The sequence below is a fragment of the Leptodactylus fuscus genome, chromosome 6, assembly GCF_031893055.1.
Source record: "Leptodactylus fuscus isolate aLepFus1 chromosome 6, aLepFus1.hap2, whole genome shotgun sequence".
NCBI lineage: Eukaryota > Metazoa > Chordata > Amphibia > Anura > Leptodactylidae > Leptodactylus > Leptodactylus fuscus.
In genome coordinates, this window is record NC_134270.1 from 38,672,653 (window position 1) to 38,694,120 (window position 21,468).

Below are 21,468 nucleotides of genomic sequence, written 5' to 3' on the forward strand. Positions count from 1 at the left end.
ACTGTGTGCCGGTGCGCCTTGTTCTCCGTCCCCTCCTCCACTAGCCCCGCCCCCTCCTCCCGCCGTTTGTTACTTTCTCTCACACACGTGGTTAGAGCAGTTCACGGAGCACAGTGACGTCACAGACCCGGCCCTCACTGGCGTCAGTGGGCTGGGATCCAGGGGCGTGTCCTCCAGGCTAGTGCCGGCCTCCTTCTGAATGTATTAGCATATGATTAGCATGTGATTATCGCCGAGCAGAGGCTGCAGAGTGAAGCAGGTGCCGAACATGGCGAGTCAGCCCGGAGCCGCTCTCCGCCTCTTTCTCCTGATCAGCGGGCTCCGAGCCGGATTACTCCAGCAAGGTACCGGGGATCGAGAGAAAGGGGAGGAGAGGAATACCGGGAGATCAGAGCGCTGGAGGCTTAGCCCGGGGGGATCGGGAAGGGAGAGCGGAGTGTGGAAGCCTGGAGCAGGGAAGGGAACAGATGGGGGAGCTGGAGAGAGGGATAACCTGAGAGGAGAGACAGGGAAGCTGGAGCCTGGAGAGAGGAGGCAGTCTGCTGCTATGGAGAGGGGGACTGGGGGGCAGACTGCTGCTGGAGAGAGGGGGACAGCCTGCTGGAGAGAGGGGGACAGCCTGCTGGAGAGGGGGACTGGGGGGCAGCCTGCTGGAGAGGGGGACAGCCTGCTGGAGAGGGGGAACTGGGGGGCAGCCTGCTGCTGGAGAGAGGGGGACAGCCTGCTGGAGAGAGGGGGACAGCCTGCTGGAGAGGGGGACAGCCTGCTGGAGAGAGGGGGACAGCCTGCTGGAGAGGGGGACTGGGGGGCAGCCTGCTGGAGAGAGGGGAACTGGGGGGCAGCCTGCTGCTGGAGAGAGGGGGACAGCCTGCTGGAGAGAGGGGGACAGCCTGCTGGAGAGGGGGACTGGGGGGCAGCCTGCTGGAGAGAGGGGTACAGGGGGCAGCCTGCTGCTGGAGGGAAAGGAGTATAGGGGGACAGCCTGCTGGAGAGAGGGGAACTGGGGGCAGCCTGCTGGAGAGAGGTACAAGGGGGCAACCTGCTGGAGAGAGAATGCAAGGAGAACAGATGGTAGCCTCTTGGAGAGGGGGAATAGGGTGCAAATTAGGGTACGAGTGAAGGAGACAATTAGGAGATCTGAAATATTTATATGGTGGAGAGGGGCAAAACTAGATTTGGGAGAAGGACCTGGTGAGACAAGGGGGCAAGAGCAGAAGTAAGAGGGGCAGGAGGGTGGCATAGTGTTGGGGATGGAGTACAAGGCAGTTGTAGTACTGGAACAGTAGTGGGGTATGCCATGGGAAGATTGGCATAAACAAGAGCCTATAGGGAATAATATGGTATAGAAAAGAGGGGTTAGTAAGGGGGTAGAGGGACCAAGGTTGGTTATAGTTTTGGGAGTAAGACACCTGAAAACTGAGTAGGGAGAACTAAGATGGTAATGGGTAAAGAGGGTCAGGAAGATGGTGTAGTACTGGAGGTACTTGGGTGGTGTGCAGGATGGGTATTGTGGAGGGGGCAGAACACTACGCACAACCAGGGGGCTCATAGTTGTAAATGGGTAATGGGTGGAGAAGGTCAGTGCCATGGTGGAAAGTAAGAGAGATGTAGTGTATAGAAGGAATATTTGGGGTATTGCTATGATGTAGCATTCGGTGTAATTGGGGGTAAGGAAAGTTGGGGTTGAGAGATAAGAGGGGCTAGTAGAGGGTAAGAGCTAAAATCTAGGATTGGGGGGAGGATAGCCGGAGAGGAAAGAGATTTCACATGAAAGAGAGATGGAAGGATCAGGGAGATGAGAGGGAAAGAAGATGAAAGGAGAAGAACAAAAGGGAATGGGGGAGAGAAGGGAGGGAAAGCGGGAATCGGAGGGAGAGAGATGGGGAGACAAAAAGCAAAGATTCAGAAAGATGAGCCTTAGTGAAAGGGAAAGGAAGGCGATGTGGTGCCCACAATGTTTAACCCTGTCTTCTGTGCACCCACTTGTTGCATGGCAGTTGTAGATGTGTAGTAAGTGGTAGACCATCTTCTCATGGCTGGTGCATTGTGGGCTCTCTCTACAGTTTAGGGTTTTACCCTTTGTGTAATGTTCACATTGATGTATTGGATGTGGCTCGGTTTTTCTTACTGCTGTGTGTTGGGTGTTCTCAGCATCATTGAGATGCTGTCGCCCTATCTCCACCAGTGTAGTGATGGTGAGAGGGATAAATCACTGCGTAGTACCATGTAGACCGTATGAGTGTGCTCAGCTCTGCATGGTGGTGGGGGGGGATTCATTTGTAGACGTATGTTCCTACACTCCAGTGTGTGCAATGGCGTACTGTATATGCATCATATCATATGTTTCAATGGGGAAAATGTTGCATTTGTGCTAAACTTGCAGCCTGTGTCCCACTACCATTTTGGGTATTTTTTGGGTGTCTGTTTGCAGAGAGAAAGCTCTATTTACTTTTACTGTTTAAGTGTGATTGATTCCAAACTGTTGCATGACCCCCCTTCCCCCTTTACTCTCTGGGGGCACTCAGTGTAAATGGGGAGGAATGGATCCGGGGGGGGGGGGGGGGGTTGCTTTTTTTCATGGGGGAGGGTAACGTATATGCAGGTTTAAATCCCAGTATTGTTCATTGGCAATCTTTCATTCCAGTATGTGGGTTGTTTTGATAGTGTATCTGTTCCTGTCTCAGATAAACCACAACCCCCCCCCCCCCTTCATTCCAGTTGTGTTTCCGCAGTCTGACTCCCTCTTTTTCAATCCTGATGCTTGTGTAATGTGTACGGTAAAGTGTCTGCAGAGCTGCTCGCTTCAGCTCTCCATGTCCGCCTGTTCACAAAGCTAGCTTTGCCTTGCTTCCCTATGCATCAATTTTGCTTTTATGGATGGTAAAGTCCCTTATGTGTTGCATTTTTTGCACCAGAGAAGACCTAGGTTATATGGGATGTATAGGATGACAGGTTGGGTTTTGTAGGTTCAGGTTGGCCTGCATTGTGGGGTTTGTTTTTACTGCTCTGGTGTCTTATTCGGGTCGTTGTGCTCTTTGGAGATTGAAGCTGCAACTGTTCTGGCACAGCTCCGAATCAAGAGGGCAGTGTTTGCATTTGGAGAACAAAAACAGAGGAAATACTTCTCTCAGGCTCTGTGTCCATCACACAGATGCACTCCCTGCAAAGCCTTTGCCCACCCTTTAGCCATTACTGAAAATCCTCCATCCAGTCTCTCTCCGCCCATCATGCAGTAATATTCTCCTGTCTTGTTCTCTTGGACCCGCTAATAGAGAAAATATTGCTAGCGTGCCCACGGTTAGGGATGGAGACGTAGCCGTAGAACAGCATGTCACCTGGATTGAAGCCTGTGAAGAGTAGATTTGGGCTCACCCCCTTCTAGTAGTAGTGATTTTCGGTATTGTGTATACACATTCCATCTGTCTATTGAACTACTCTTTAGTTTTAAGTTATGACATCATACGTTAGTAAGTCTTCTTCATTGGTTTGGTATTGACTTGAATGTTGACTCTTTCACCCTCACATACACAATGACTCTCTTAGTGTCTTCCTCTTTCTTTTTCACAACCTCTGGTCTATAAGGTTACTCTTGTTTACGTCCTTTACAACCACCAGTTCCACCATCCTTCCTAAACCCTTTGATGGTCCATCAGAACCTTCTTCTTCCACCATCTCCAGCCGTATTCTCCCTCCTTTCATTACAACGTAAATGATTTGTGGCTATTTTTGTCCTGTTCTCCTTCCCCAATCCAGAAACAGAAATAATCACTTGGATTTATTGTGCGTCCATGCCAATTTTGGGTTAGCTGCAGCTTCACGTTTAGCAGGTGGAGACAGTAATTGTGAGCAACAAGTAGGAACATATCAACTGCTGCTCTCACAGGAGATATAGCGTACAAGAGCCAGGGCTATGAGGCATTACTACTTCTGTTGTGATGTGTCTATTTTACTAGTGTAGCCTTATATACATCTTCTCATGGGTTTTATGTTTGTTGCACCTGTTTAGAGGGAGGTTGATGTAGAGGAACCTGTTGAGAAAGCCAAGTGGTCTATATGGGAGGTCAAGAGTAGTGATGGATTCTTATCTGACTATCATGCTAGACGTAGGGTTTCTATGACTTATGGGTTTCATAAAAGCAGGCAATGATATAATTCCTTCTTTAGTAGTAATCTTAGAGTTGACCCGGTCTACTAGTATCTCTGAAATCCATGGTGACATGTCAGTAAAACTTTTATAAATGTTCCTAAACCCAAGCCCAGATGTGGTGACATCAGAATGTTCTATAGTCCTATTCATAACCATCGTAATTTCCATTTTCCTGGTGTGAATGGATCTTGTGTCAATCTTTTATATGCCATTGATTTTATTCATTGCTGTCTGCTTGGGAAACATTTCCCTTGCTGTGCATTGGCGGCAGTATTATTGTGGTCATAATGCAAGTTTTACTTTCCCTATTGACAGTAGAGCTACTTTGTATCTTTGTATTACTTTATATTGTAACAATAAAATAGAACACTAAGTAAATACATAATATGTACTGTTTGGGTCTGCACATGTATAAGGAGCCAGGTAAAACGTGCCAAAAACAATCTGTTGCACTCTCAACTTTTTACGTGGATTTTTGTACATTTCTATGAAACTTCTTACTGTTGGGTCACTAAAAAGTCAACTTGTCTTCTGGAATGGACTTACTTGCTCCATAGTATTCCAGTTTAGGAACAAATCCCACCAGGCGAGTAGCCAGCATACCTGGATATCTGCCGCCGTCGCCTAATTTTTCACCTGCGCTTTTTTTTTGTAACAGGGAAATCTTATTATCTAGACTCAGATTTGCTTCTGGAGTGTTGGAACTGGCTTCGACAGTCTAAAGTTATTTGATAGATATTGCTTATGGGTTATGGACATCTTAAGAAGTCTTGGTTGAAAGTTGAGACTGCTAGTTTGATCGGTATTCTGTATGCGATGGGCAAGACTGTAGAGGATGAGACTGAGACATTGTAGTGGGACTTGAGGGAAAGGATTAGAGATGTTGTAAGCCTCGATACGTGTGTCTAATAGAATGGAACATAATGTGATCAAGAAAGGATCTTGGAGTAAACAGTTACGGTAAAAATACAATTTGCTGACATTATTCCGATTCTTTAAAAATGGCCAGTCCCCCCATATACAAAAGAATATTAGGAAAGGATTGTTATGTTGTGCGTTCAGAGTGACGTGCCAGTATCTAGATTGTTGCCTTAACTAATATAAGTGGGACCCTGTCTTAAGTGAGGGGAATGGATGGTTATAAAGATGAGTCTTATGAGTCCTTGTATTTAGGGAATTGACCAGTTTGGTTCAGCAGAAATTACCCTGAAAACATAGAAAATTTAAAGAAATTCTAAAGTTATTTGCCCATGTACCATCTGCACTATACCTTCATGAAGACGTCTTGGCAGTGATGGGAGCTGCTTCTTGAAACCCTATGAACCACCTGTTGGGGTTTGTGACATTTAGCCATCCGTTCACTTGTGAAATGGAATGGGCGAACGTATGATAAGAATCCCAATAATAATGCCATCCATGTGCCATCCATGTGCCCTACTGCCAGTGTGAGACAACATATCTCTTGGAGCCATATGGAAGCTGTGCACATATTGTGCCAATTTACATATATCTACATTCCAGCTTGGGCTGTTGTAGATTTCAGCTCTGAAGCCAGCAGAACAATGCCTGCAGCTACGAACAGTCTGTAGCTTAGGAGGAGGATACAATGTAGTTGAACAATTGCTGAACTTGTTATGTACATTAATTCCATATGGAAATGACAAACTTATATTCAGAGGCGGGCATGTATCTTAAAGCTGGGTTTACACAGTAAACGTATGTAAGGAAATACCACGGCACTCGGGGTAGTACAAGATGTTGTTGAAGACTTGAAGAAAACCCTCAACAACCTGAGTGCTGTGGTATTTGCCTACATTTATATTGACTAACACCACCATGGGCACCCTATGACCTAAATACGATAGCCTGTACACATTACAATCATACTTCCCACTGCCTATTTGAGATTTATCTACCAATGCTCAGAGTACTGCTAGTCAGTATTTTTGGATAAGGAGTACATAACCCCTTTATAACATTGTGAGCAAAACACAAGACTATTCTTACATAAGCTTTTGACCAAAAACAACTCCGATTCGGCTCCAAAATCTGTAACACATCATATTAAGGCTAAGAACATACAATCTAGCTTTTTTTTTTTTATGTAGATTGTGAGCCCCATATGGAGCCCACAATGTACATTTTTCCTTATCAGTATGTCTTTGGAGTATGGGGGGAGAACATACAAACTCCTTGCAGATGTTGTCTCTGGCAGGATTTGAACCCAGGACTCCAGTGCTGCAATACTAGCCACTGAGCCACCGTGTTGCCCTTTACAATCTGGCTTCTGTTTGTGACCAAAATCTCCCTCTCTCGTGTTGACGATTGGCTGCAGCAAGGTTTCGATCCGATACAGCTCCTCGGCCATGTTCTTGCCCCCGTTGCAATTACAATTATCATTATAGTTGACTATATGGGAGTGAAACCACTTTTTGTGAATACTATAGCCACAAATAAAAGCTTAGACTGAAGCCTTGCTGCTTTTGGATGTTGCTACAGTATGACCAAGGTCTAAGTAAATTAAACTTAAAATTTAGTACTTGTTTTGGCTTTTTTTTTTTTTTTTGCACCAGTCACTTCTATATTCAAGATTGGGGAAAACTAGTGACGAGGCTTAAGAAGGGAACTGAGAAGTTGCTTCAGATCTCTCTTGCCGTGGTCTGTCATTGCCATTTTAACCCAGGTATTTTGAGGCATAAAATTGTTATAGCAACCAAAGGTTGAGCCGGGCCATGTCACAGAAGAGTTGATTCTTGGATATGATGTCAGAAGAGTACTTGCTTCATTGTGTGACGAGTGAACTACTTATCTACGTAAAGAAACCTCTGCATGTAGCGCCACCTGTTGGAAGCCATCAATCCTATACGTCAATGCCTGACTATAACCAGGTCTTCCAGGACATTGGAGTCGGGAGGCCAAACCACTGACCAACTTCATCTGCTGTATATTTCCACGTTCCAACTCTTTCGTGGACAGTCAGACGTAAAGCTCCTCTAATTCATTAAAAGTCTAGTGATTGGATTCCTATGAAAGTAAAAATGCAACCAACGATGTATAAATTATACAGTGCTAGGAATTAATGATACAACATTAATAATTGTATAATATACGGTAATTAAGAAGTTACTTGTAGTCTCATATAGTCCTGCTTGGTATACAACTAGGGCATAAGCCAAAATTGTACTCCTCTGCAGACAGCTGTTTCGGGGTGGCTGCCCTTTACCAGTATAGTTAAGTGAAGGTTTGAGCGGGTTTGAAGTTTTTGTTGGAATCATCAAAGCATAAGAAGTCTTCTAGGCCGTGTAGTCGTCCCCTGGGAAAATGTATGGAAGTTCTCTTTCAAATCCAAAGAAAGCTGCGCCTTTAGCGGCACAAGATCTATATAGCATGGAAATAACACTGCTCTACTAAAAGTGTAGTAAACCTTCTTATTGTCTCACATGTTTGAAGTCACATTGACGACTTCCTCAGGCTACGCTTGTGTTCAGGTGCATATTATTTCTCGCTGTTTTATCATGTTACACAGTGGAGCATATTTTCTCTGTTCATAGTTAAATTTCCAAGTGTTCCTTGCTGGCTTTGGGGAATTCCATTCCGAGAAGTGAAGTCTTTACACCAGAAACCTTGCCCAATGCACTGGAGGAGCTCGGCCAGGCTCTGGGGTCGGTCATGGACATACAAGTTTCTAGTAATTCGTGGATTAGGATATTTTATTCACTTGATATTATTGGGACTAGATTACTGCTAAGGGCTCGTTCACATCTGCGCCCGGCACTCCGTTCTGCAGGTTTCCATTTCCTGCATAAAACAGAGCAGGATACGGAAACCTGCAGGACTCTTTCATACTCATTCATTTGAATGGGTGAGAAAGATGTCCGGCCGTGAGCGGCAGTGAGCGTTTTATGCTCTCCGCCGCGAAACTGGGTTTTTTAATCCGGACACAGAGTCGGACATGCAGTACTCTGTGTCCGGATTAAAAAAAATGGTTTTGCGGCGGAGAGCATAAAATGCTCACGGCCGGACCCGGTCTGTGCTTTCCGTCTTCTTCCATGTAGAAGACGGAAAGCACAGAACGGAGTGCTGAACGCAGGTGTGAACCTAACGTAAAAGGTTTTTCGGCCAATTAAAATTATTTAGAAAATAGTGAAAAAAAAATCACCTCACCACACATATTGCCGCCACCACCACCACCAAACTGCTTCTGTGGATCTGGCTTTCCTGAGATCTTCCGAAGTTTTTCTTCTTTGGTCCATTTTGGCACACTCTTAAGTGACTACTCAGCCAATCATTGCCCACAGTGGTGACCTGCCTTCGCCAGTGATTGGCTAAATGGCATCTCCTTTATGTCAAAAGGGACCATGAAGTAGAGATCGCCATGGACCTTAGGAGTGTCAGGTGATCAACAAAGGAGTATTTTTTTTTTAATTTTTTTTTGTCATTCAAGTGAATGGGGTAGCTGCGGTTCCCTGCTTCATATACTAGGTTCACACTAGCATTGGGGTTTTCGCTGTTCTAAAAAAAAGAACAATTACCGTATATACTCGAGTATAAGCCAAATTTTTCAGCCCAGTTTTTGTGCTGAAAAAGCCCCCCTCTGTTTATACTCGAATCAAGCAAAAAAAAAAAAAAAAAATAAATAAATAATGTATAGAATCTCCCATAAAATAGTGACAAAAAAAAGCTTTAAAAAAATATAATAAAAAAATAAAGCAAATAAAAGTTCTAAATCCCTCCTTTCCCTTGAATACATATGAAAGTAGAAAATGACTGTGAAACACATACACATTAGGTATCCCTGTGTCTGACAGTGCTCGGTCTACTGAATATAGGGTATCTGCAGTGCTCCTGTTCCATCGGGAAGGGGTTAATAGGAGCACTGCAGATCCCCTATATTCTGCCAGGCTGAATTACAAGTGGGGGGATAAAAAAACAGTCCTCAAGCTCAGGGAAGGGGCAGACAGACAACCAAAATACCCCCTCCCCTTCCCCAGCACCCAGCAACTACTGCACCCAAAAACTCCGACCATTTTAATTTTTTAAATTTTCCAGTAGTTACTGCATTTCCCCCCCTCGGCTTCTACTCGAGTCAATAAGTTTTCCCAGTTTTTTGTGGTAAAATTAGGGGCTTCGTCTTATATTCGGGTCAGCTTATACTCGAGTATATACGGTACTTGCAGAAACATGCGGACCCCATAGAATATAATGGGGTCCGGTGACTTTCTGACTGAAATTGGCAGAGAGAAAATTCCTACTTGCAGGGCAGGATGGGGGACGGAGTCCCTGAACGTTCCCCGAATGCTCATGTGACCGCAGCCTCATGTGCTTCCATCTTTTGATCCCCTATGTAATAAAGAGCATTATTGTAAAGTGATACAATTATGGGGTGGCGCTGTGTTATAAACCAAGCCAGAAACCCTTTGAAAGATAATTGTCCCTGCCTTTTATGAAGGATTGTAGACGCAGGCCGGGCTTTCCCACCTAAAATTACAGTAGGCATCACCTTCCTTTGAAGAAACTAGCTTGTGCTTCTTAAAGCGTTCTCCTATACTAGGTCACCATGATATATACCGGTCTGTCCAGTAAAATCTGCCTTCTAAAGTCAGTTCTTGTCGTGGATTTTGGTGGCAATTTTATCCCTATTATACTTTTGTATCGACAATACAAAACTGTTACGATACCTTTATTGCCGAAACCAAAAAATTACATTTGCATCTTTCAGAGCACAAAGACTCCTTCTTCAGGCGTTTGCACACTTTTGTCTGTGTGACATAAAAGTATACAATATTGTATGATTTTTTTTCTGGCTGACTTGGCCTTACATTAGACCTTTCTTATTGAAATGAGTGAAAATACAGAGAATTGACCTGCTGCAGATTTCCACGTGTGAAAGGAACAGCATTGTATACAAGAGACTAGGAAAATCAAATTGATTTATATGCTACTAAATTACACTGTGGATTTTCCGTATTAAAATCTGCATGTAATTTGCAATGTGTGCATATAGCCTAAGGCTGGCCATTCACTATAGATTGATGCTGGTGAATGCTGCTTCAGCCAACAGCTGTCTCTTGTCACCCCCATGTGCATGCACAGCTGTCTCTCCTGTCGCCATCATGTATATGCGCAGCTCTTTTAGTGGATTGTTCATATTTTCTGAATGGAAAGAAGAGAGAAAGTCACTATCGGACACCATTGACGGCAAATTTCCTTATCTCCAAGGTCCCCTTATACATTATATGGTTGGCCGATCTATTGTGTTTGGCTAGCTTAAAGTAAAGACTGACGGGCCTTTTTCCTGCTCCCTATTCACTGGTGAATGTGGGCAGGGCTGGTGATGGTTGGCGCTCCTATTGATGTGAATGAAAGCGGAGAAAGTGGAGTGTTGTTACTACGGCTATTTCTGATGCTCCCACTGAAGTGAATGGGGTGCTGACCAATACCAGCCTTACCCACATTCAGCCTAGTTGCCCTCCGGATGAATGTGGAGCGGGAGAAACTCTCTAGAGTCTTCACTTAATGAGACAACCCCTTTAAAGGCATACGCACCAGTCTTCGCTGCTGTAAAATCTTCTTTCTTCCTGGTTTCTTGCATCATTGGTGGGCAGGGTTACATATGCAAAGCCAGCGGCGAGATGACATGGCTTCTATGCCGCTGGCCCTGCGTGCACGCTCCCGATGCAGCTAGGCATCGGACATACAGCGCTTTGAATGGTGAGATCAGTCCCCCAGCGTTCACATACTTCCCAAATATAAATCTCAGATGTTATGTATATAAAGTATAACAGTCCGTGGAGTCTCATCTTCCCGTTAGTTGCTGACCGCTGTATGGGGGGGTGGTATATATGTGTGTATATATATATATATATATATATATATATATATATATATATATATATATATTAGAAAAAAAATGCAGAAGCAGCACAGCATACAAACCGGGTGCAAAGCCAAACTGGAAGGTGGCTAATCTTCAACTTTATATAGAAAATGGAAAAAATGGCAGCACTCCAATATTTAGAAAAAGTGTGGGTTTATTCCAAGCAGCGACGTTTCGGTTCTTATTTGAACCTTTCTCAAGCTTGAGAAAGGTTCAGATAAGAACCGAAACGTTGCTGCTTGGAATAAACCCACACTTTTTCTAAATATTGGAGTGCTGCCATTTTTTCCATTTTCTATATATATAATATATATATTATATATATATAATCACCCCCCCCCAAGCTAGGTCACACGTGGTGTAGACACAGGAATAGCTACAGACACAGGCTCGCTCCCGTGCACTTAGCCCCTCCCCCCTGAGAGCAGGCAGCTATGTCACTTGACTTTTGAGCAGATAAGCCCAAGGGCTGTGTCAACAATGAATTGAATAAATTAAGATATTGGACAAACAAAGCAGTTTTACTGAAGCAATGTATTTAGGAAAAGTCTTACATTCACATTAACAAGAGGTATAGATAGGATCCTTGTGATGGGACAACCCCTTTAAGGAAATTTTCACAGAACTATGACCTGTCCTTTGGATTGGTTAATAATATCAGATCACTGGTGATCTGACAACTGGTACCTCGCCCAATCAGCACTGTACTTTTCATTGTATAGGGCTGTATTTAGTATTGCAGCTCACTTGGATGGTACTGAGCTGCGGATAGGGCATGTGATGAACTTGATGAAACTGGCCTGTGAAGTGGGAGCAGTCACCCAAGCAGCTGATCTGTGGAGGTCCTGGGAATTGGGCCCCTACTGATCAGATATCGATGACCTATCCAAAGGATAGGTCGCCAATATGTAAACCTTCTTTCCTTCGATCCTGAAGATAGTCTTGTAGGTCTACTGGGATAGTGACAAGTTTTCACCAGGGCTTGGTTTGCCCTTTACAAATGCTGCGGGGGTAATAACCCTAAATGCTCCTAGGGTAATACTTCCCACTAGTCTTACCCTCAAGAGCTGTTCCGAAAAACCATATTTCAAGTCCTCATCAAAGAGTATTAATGTTTACCAAGAGATCCCACATGTCCTACAGATGCAAGGCTGTGTTTTCTTACCCAGAACCAGATGAAGAACCTTGGCATCTAACATGGCTAGTGCTGAAGCTGTATAAAGCAAGGATTTATTCTTCCTTTTATGTACTTTGGTTGCTCTGTGGTTTCGACCATGTTGGCCACATTTACAGAGAACTAAAAATAAAGTTGGCATCAATAGAATTGATCGGCTATGCCAGCTCACCTCTGCCATCCTTGCTAGAATGTAGACATAACCCGTACGGGCTGTAAGGTTTAGTGCACCGTGCACGTAGCAGAGCTTGGATGAAGCGACACCCCAGCTCTGGATGCGGCGGAGCCCTATAAGCTTTCTTCAGGGTGTCATTTTCCTTATGATGCGTATGAATGAGGAGGTTTAGTGATTACAATGCTGGCAGAAGGCGGCTGCTACGCCCCTCAGGGGTCCCTTTCCTTGAACGTAGGATAAATCGCTAATCTCCCTACGCTATATGTTTCTTCTGGAGCTTTCGGGGATGTGATAGGCCACCAAGGTCATTACTGATTTTGGCAATGGATGCCGTGTCTACTGCTCCCACCCCTGACATTGCATGTAACAAAGGGAATCGGAGCCATTTTGGGGTATTTATGGGAGGGAACAAGAGAGTCTTTGAGGGAACTTTTAGTTGACAAATGAGGGGGTTGTTGGAGGACGCGGGGGCCAGGAGCAGGAGTGCTGTAGCTGCCTTTTTCTGTCAAAACAATGCGCCTATTCATGACTGTGTTGTACATGCACTAAGTGAATGAGGTCTTTGCTTTCGGGTGGAGGAATTGTCCCCCCTTTACTAATGAATGATCCATCCTGCGTGTAACAAGTGACATTTACTGAGTTGTGGGTTTTCGTTAACCCCTTCCTCTCTGGCGTTCTCGTCGCTGTTACCCCTCGTAGTCATAGGAGTACGAAGGGGCTCATTGCTTCAGATGATACTCTCTCCTGACCTATGTGGTACCTTGCCGTATTCGCTTAGAAAGTTCAGGGGATTTGCGACCCTTCAATTGCAGTAAAGTGTTGAATGTAGCTTTTTTTCCCCCATCGTCTCACGAAGGAATCGTAAGGGAGGAGTATATGCAACGTTGCTTTAAATTGAGTATTTCATTTTTTATATATTTTTTTTTATAAACTCTGTCTTGATGATATTTCACGCCTCATTTGTCACTTCGAATTGCCAATAAAATGAACGCCATTCCTTTTGTAACATGCTAAATCAGGCAGTGCACAAATAAAAATAACTCTGCATGCACCCAAGAGTTTGCCAAGCAGACAGCTAGATCTAAAGTGGATTGTATCCCCGCTGTGACCACACACACGTGTCATAGAAGATTACATGGGACTGCAGGAGGACGGCTTTGTGTATGTGCGTCCTCCGCAGCGGCACGGTATTGTATGATGGCTGCCTCTACCAGATATCTTATGATGGGTGTGCGTTCTTGGGCTATGTTCACACTATGTTTGTTATCATCTGTGTCAAAACAACGTGTTCACAGTGCTCTGGTTCTTATTTGTTGCGCATATGGTACAGTAAAGCTTTAGCTCTGGAGAACCCTTATATTTCTATTATTATTATTATTTATTATTTTCATGACCAGGCCCTATAATGAAGTATAATGTGACAGTGCCTCACCAGGAATTTTCAATTTAATGTTACGGAAATGCCTGATCTGATTTAACTATTATCCTTGGGAAGAATTATAGTAAAATATATTTGCATATTTGTTCTTTCCATGCTCTGACCCCAGGTTCAACCTAGTATTCTGTCCGTATGGAGCCCTGAAAGATGGATAGCCCGTTCCCCTAAAAAGTGATTACCTGCAGAAACCTGTGGACTCCATAGACTTTAATAGGGTCTGCCAGGTTTCCAACGGAGAGAAAAGGAAAATTCCTTTTAAACCTCACACATGATATAACTATTGGCTGTACCCATGGGTACATCACTGTGTATATTATCCCTTTCCTGTACTGTGACATCACTGTGTGTATTATCCTGTACTGTGACATCACTGTGTGTATTATCCTGTACTGTGACATCACTGTGTGTATTATCCTGTACTGTGACATCACTGTGTGTATTATCCTGTACTGTGACATCACTGTGTGTAGTATCCCTGTACTGTGGCATCACTGTGTGTATTATCCCTGTACTGTGACATCACTGTGTGTATTATCCCTGTACTGTGACATCACTGTGTGTATTATCCCTGTACTGTGACATCACTGTGTGCATTATCCCATAACTATAACATCACTGTGTGTATTATCCCTGTACTGTGACATCACTGTGTGTATTATCCCTGTACTGTGACATCACTGTGTGCATTATCCCATAACTATAACATCACTGTGTGTATTATCCCTGTACTGTGACATCACTGTGTGCATTATCCCATAACTATAACATCACTGTGTGTATTATCCCTGTACTGTGACATCACTGTGTGTATTATCCCTGTACTGTGACATCACTGTGTGTATTATCCCTGTACTGTGACATCACTGTGTGTATTATCCCTGTACTGTGACATCACTGTGTATATTATTCCTGCACTGTGACATCACTGTGTGCATTATCCCTGTACTGTGACATCACTGTGTGTATTATCCCTGTACTGCCACATCACTGTGTGTATTATCCCTGTACTGTGACATCACTGTGTGCATTATCCTTGTACTGTGACATCACTGTGTGTATTATCTCTGTACTGTGACATCACTGTGTGTATTATCCCTGTACTGTGACATCACTGTGTGCATTATCCTTGTACTGTGACATCACTGTGTGTATTATTCCAGAACTATGACATCACTTTCTACTTAAGGTGGTCATGGTAAAGTGGAGCCTTATTACAAGTTTTATGGGGGGGGGGGGGGTAGAGGTTTGGAAGGAGTAAGGATCAGATAATTGGATTTCATCATACTCCATCCTTTTTGTTCCCAGGGGAGATAGGTCATCATCAGAGGTGTCTGGCAGTGACTTTATTCCCCTCTCCCAATTGTGAACACTGGCATGCTTGGCTTTCTATCCTAAAGCGATGTCATATAGGGGATCAGGGACAATAGCTATTGGCTGAATAAACATTTGGCTGTCATCTACCTGCCATGTATTACCTGCTTCAGGATAAGGAGTGCTAAATTTAGGCCCGATTCACATCTGCATTCAGGCCATTTCGATCCCCTCTCCGCAAGCAGCACTTCTCCGCATTTTTCATGTGAAACCAAGCAGAAACCACACTGACCCCACTATAGTCTTTGGGGTCCGCGGGTTCCCTAAGGTAACCGCTTTTTTTATGCGGGACAGGTTTCTGTTTGTGAGGTTCCCAAGTGGATTCCCGAATAGAAAGCCATGCACAAATGTGAATCGGGCCTTACCCAGCTGACAACCAATAATGACATCTATTGGAGAGTAATAAGTTTGTGCCCCCTCCAGTTAACTTTATGAACTCTCCAATACACAAGTTAAAACATAAAAAAATAAATAAAAATCAAGAAAAAGATTCAATTAAATAAAATTTACATGAGCTCTGTATTCCGGGCACTTCTCTATATTTTGAGTCTCCTGGATAGTATTTTAGGGTGTGATGTAAGTTACATGGCCGCCCATGAGATTGTCAGCAACTAGTTATTAGGATGGATGTGAGCTGGGACTCATTCCATATTCTACCTGCTTTATGTGGCCCCTGAGCTCCTTGGTGCCATGTAATATTCTTCCATTTTACAGTAGGGGGGGTCCATTATTTCCATTATATACACTATTGAGGCCTGGGATAGTATGCATTAGGATATAACCTGCAGACTGCGTGCAGCCTGCTACAAATAAATATCATTGTTTCCTATGGAGAAAGGTACAGGTTGTTGGTGAATTTGCTCCGTGGGGGATAGTAATACTTGCTTGTAGTCAGCACTAAGCAATCTGCCGTTTCTCAGCCTTCCCATTAGAGCGTGATGAGGTATGATTTTATTTATTTTTGCTACAATGCCGCTCTTGGCTGGAATGAGTCACATACATCGTCTTCTCCAGCCCCTATATTTTCCTTTTTTTTTTTTACGGATACGCCAGGGCTGATTTTAACAAGTTCTTTTTAACCCTCTCCCACTGGGTGTGAAATTAATGGCCCGACTGCAGCCTGTTGCCTATGCCATTCTGCCACCGCTCATACAAAGGAAGCAACATGTGGTTGCCATTTGTTGAACATTGATTTTGCTTGCTTGTTAACAAGTGCTCACCTTGATCTGAAGCCTGTACAATCCGGGTACAGTAATTGAACGTGACAGGACCACAATGACTCATTACTGGGGTGTGTGTATACATACGAACATTTTATGACATTTCCTTTTAACGTGTAGCCTTCACTTGTGAGCTTGTCTACCTCGAAAACCTCTTAGAAGGAGTCTATTTTTGGTTACGGGGAACATTTACTTCTCCCGGTGTTCTCGCTTACTTTTCCGATGCAGAATATACTATATTTTTGGAACGCGTGCATCTTTTTGTATGTAAGTTTCCGTAGGGAAGGTGAAAGGTTGCACGGTGGGGGCTGCTGGTCTCCCGCCGTCTTGTTAGCACTGGAGCAGATACAATCAGACCGGGGGCTGTTCCTGGCCGTGTTCTCTTTATAAATACCCCACTGATCCAAGGATAGGGGCTCCGCAGGGCACTCGGTGTACAGATGGTAAGAATGCTTCCTTCACGTCTAGATTCGAGAAGATGATTGGGAGGCATGCCAGAGATTTGTGTGAAGTGCTTCGTATGCTCAGGAGGAATATCTATCTCTTTTGAGGTCTGCGAGAGATCTTAGGATTGTGCTAAGTAACTTTCCGTGCCTCAGATTTGATATTTGTTTGAAGTCGGTAAATAATGCGGCGTTTGTTGTCATAGATGAGCCAAGTCCATCTTCCTTCTTAACCTTTAGGAGGTATTAAAGATTATGAAAAGTTGGGAACTTGAAAGTGGCATCAGCAAAATTTGAAGACCAATCCCCCATGTCTTCTGTTTTGTTGTGCCCATCTGGCCACTGTTAGGATTTGTCTGTGAAGTAGATATTCTGTGAAGGTTTTGGGGACAGCGGGAAAGTGTACGCACGTACAAAGTATAGAAAAAAATCCCTACTCATCTATAATCTGCCTGAAAAAGCTAAAAACGAGCCATATTTAGCTTCTACCATGGCTAATTATTTGTTTTATACCAGGGCTTTAAGGGTTATTAGATCATGAATTATATTTATGTCACAAATTTTCAGTGTTTTTAGCAAAATAACTAATTGTAACACATTTTTTTTTTCTGTATCTCGTATTGGTTCCGTTGGGCAGAATCAGTCTCCTTCCCTTCTGGCAGCAGATATTTTCAACTACAGTTTATTGCCATGCGCTGCAGAGGCTCACTCCTTCCTTGACGGATAGGAAGAAAGCTATTGCTATTGGTTTCCCTGTAGTCACTAGACCTGGCAGTGGGGACAGTGACTGAGCATGTGTGTCCACATCACTCAATAGGTGGACGTGGACGTTGCTATATACACTGAACATCAGGTGTTGGACAACCCATTAAATGAGAGAGAATATATATTAAAAATACATGTGGACATTTTGCATCCTTAATTTTCCTTGCTATAACTACTGATAGATAAATCTAGAATTTGTACTTACAGGTTCCTAAATTTTTCTTTTGTTAGGTGTCCATTATACATATCAGGACACACATAGAACTGCAATTTAAAGGGTCTTTCCATATGATAAAAATGTTTACCAAAGGGGCGGTTCACAAATAAAGGAGAATCATTGAGCTGAATAATTCTTCTTTTATCTTCTTAGCTCAATGTTTTTATTCCTCCTGAAACTCCTCTAAGGCAAAGTCCACTCAGGCCCCATCTAGACTGCTACATCTGGTATTTACCATCAAGGCTGTGGAGTTGGAAGGCCAAACCACTGACTCCTCTCTTGTTCCACAAAAAAGTTCTAAATCCCTCCTTTCCCTAGAATACATATAAAAGTATAAAATGACTGTAAAACACATACACATTAGATATCCCTGTGCCTGACAGTGCCCGGTCTACTGAATATAGGGGATCTGCAGTGCTCCTGCTCCATCGGGAAGGGGTTAATAGGAGCACTGCAGATCCCCTATATTCAGCCAGACTGAATTCCAAGTGGGGGAAAAAAAAATAGTCCTCAGGCTCAGGGAAGGGGCAGACAGACAACCAAATCACCCCCTCCCCTTCCCCAGCATCTACTGCACCCAAAAACTACGACCATTTTAATTTTTGAAATTTTCCAGTAGCTGCTGTATTTCCCCCCCTCGGCTTATACTCAAGTCAATAAGTTTTCCCAGTTTTTTGTGGTAAAATTAGGGGCCTCAGCTTATATTCGGGTCGGATTGTACTTGAATATATACGGTGTGTGTGTATATATATATATATATATATATATATATATATATATATATATATAATGTTTATCCTGGACGACAACTTTTAAAGTAAATATGTAAGAAACTATTCATATAATTAATTAGACAATGCTGAAAATGTTAAATATAATTAAAAATAATCATTTGGAACAGAATGGTTCAGAAGCCCCCATTGAGGTAAATACATCACAGAACGCACTCCAAGTGTTATCCGAGTGTATTCCACTGCAAACTTGCACTTGGTCGTGTGCATGAGGTGTTATTGCTCAGGAATGGTGGGGAGTAGAGAAAATTTCCTAACTGTGGCGAAATCGGTAGAGCGACCCCTACTAAATGATGCAAAGAGAAGAATTTAATGAAGGCGGTGGAAGGTACAGTATAGAAGAAGGTACAGTATAGGAGAAGGTATTTATGACCCAAAGGTTGGAATAGACATGTAGGTGTCCATTCTACAGTGAACAAATTCACGTACAGGGCCTCACAATGATAGCTGGCACCAGTTCTTGCCAGAAAGATCGACGACGCATACTTGTGTTTCCAATATCTATATAGGGTATAACTGTAGTGTTGTATGTCTATTGTCATCTGTGGTTTCCAGTCTTCCATGTTCCATTGCAATGAAACATTCATAAGTTGCCCCCGCTCTGGTCGGAGAGACACAATCAGTATGGGGTGACTATTATACAGTTGCCCTATATCCACAATGTATTGTATTATTATGGTGCAGAACCTTGGTGGCTGTCCATATGGTTAACTGGCTCACCGCCCTGTAGAGCTGAGGCACGAGGATCTCTTTGTAACCGTTTATCACGTTTTAGAGCGAAATGCAAAGCTAAAATATTTGTTTATCGATATGGCGTGCCGGAATTTTATTGCTAGGACTATAATATGTTTGGCCAAATTTATGATATTTGGAGTCTAGTAATAAGCCGGTCGCAGTTTGGGAGTACGCGGTGCTTGTTTATGGTGTTGCTTTCATTAGAGTGGGAATGTTACATCTTTTGTGGAAGGTCCCTGGGAAAACTGGACAAATGGCTGCCACCTGCTTTAATCTGGTTGCTAGATTTTTTTTTAGATGTTTTTGCAAAAAAATTGGGCTTTTTGCTGAAGAATTGCGTGCAGTTTTTAATTGTATTAATGAGTAGTACATGTCACTATACCCCTCCCATTTGGTGTTGGTGAGTTGTGCACCACTTGCTCATGCTATGTATTAGTAACATACTGTAGTATATCAGGTTTTCCTGGAGGGCTCCTTTAGGCTAAGGTCCCACTTTGGGAAAATTTGTTTCAAATTTTGCTTTGTTTTGATCTAAAGCTACAAAAGGATTAGGAAATATATATCAAGCACTTCTCTACTGGTCAATCCATTCCTGGCTAAGGCCCGGTTCACATTTGTGCACAGGTTTCCGCTTATGGACCCCCCCCGAACGGAAACTTATTTGCATTAAAAAGCGGTTACCAGGGAAATCCGTGGACCCCATAGACTATAATGGGGTCTGTGTGGTTTAGTCCTGCAAGCACATTTCTTTCCGCATGTTTTGTGCAGAACCACACAGACCCCATTATGATCTAAGGGGTCCTCGTTTTTTTTTTTTTTTTTTTAAAGTAGATTGTGAGCCCCACATAGAACTCACAATGTACATTTTTCCCTATCAGTATGTCTTTGGAATATGGGATGGAAATCTATGCAAACACGGGGAGAACATACAAACTCCTTGCAGATGTTTCTTTTGCCCTTGGCGGGATTTGAACACCAGGACTCCAGCGCTGCAAGGCTGCAGTGCTAACCACCAAGCCACCGTGTGGCCCGGTCCTGGGGTTTCCTTTAGGTAACCTCTTTTTAATGTGTATAGTTTTTTGTTCAGATGGTCCTCAATCAGACCCCCAAAACGGAACTCGAATGCAGATGTGAATGGGGCCTTAAGCTCAAAAAACCGCAGCAAAATTTGCATTACAAAATGTTGCTTTTCTGCAACGTGGGGCCTTAAAGGGGAAGAAAAGACGTTTCCATATATCCTGATAGGCCATATAAATGTCATAGATATTATCCCCTTCTGGAGACGCAACGCTGTGAGCCAGAGCTATAGCTGCTCTATATGAGCTTCTCCCATTCTAGTGTACGTGTCTCTCCTTTATCTAGGAGGATGCCCATTTATCTGATGTATTGCTACTCTGCCCCCTGCAGCCACAGCTGTAGGGGAAATGCCTTACTGGTCATGGCTTCTTCAAGCAAATCGGCTGTTTCCTGCCAAGAGCAGGACCCAGGGCGATCAGCTAGTCGCCCTAGGGGCTGAATTTTGATAGGGAATGACACCTCGAAGAGCTAAATGGACTGGAATTAGATTTGTGCCGTGAATCTTGATAGTATGAGTATGATGGGACGAGTCACAGTATGCATCGCATTCTAGTGTACCATGGGCATGGGAGATCCATACCACCATCCACTAACCCTGCCTACGTGATTGCCCGTAGTTGTGTGTTATGACTACAAGGATTCTCCCCCATCCAACGGTGAACTACAACATGCAGCCTATCCTTCCAATTGAAAGGTTGCTTTTGATATGACAAGTGCTGCAGCCATTCTCGTGCCACGCCACGCTGCGTGATGAGCCTTCCCTTCATCATGTTCTTCCATGGATTGTTAAAGGCCACTGCAGGCAGCTGGCAGTCGTGAAGTGACAGCAGCTTGTCCCCTCTCCTCCCTCCTGCGTTCCGCATTATCTCTTGCTACTGGTGGTTTATGCCTGCGTATTCCAGTAAACTTCTCTCCTCCATCGCTATTTTCCTAGTTAAAGACTTTGCATTTGATCAGAGCATTAACGTCAGAACGATTTGGCCCGTCTGAGATAACAGGAACACACAGGCTGCTCCCTTTGCCGCCGCTAATTTATTC

General features: G+C 43.6%; 1 protein-coding gene across 5 annotated transcripts in view; it reads left to right on the forward strand.

Moving 5' to 3' along the window:
• Window positions 1–226: 226 nt before the first annotated feature.
• Window positions 227–21,468, forward strand: part of CADM1 (cell adhesion molecule 1) — a 246,941-nt gene continuing 225,699 nt past the window's right edge. For 4 of the 5 annotated variants that reach the window (XM_075279754.1, XM_075279755.1, XM_075279757.1 and 1 more), the window contains exon 1: window positions 235–344. In XM_075279754.1, the coding sequence (XP_075135855.1) occupies window positions 269–344 (76 nt within the window). In that variant the 5' untranslated portion in view covers window positions 235–268. Of the gene's footprint in view, window positions 345–21,468 lie in introns of all 5 variants that reach the window. The other variant, XM_075279758.1, reaches the window with a different exon arrangement.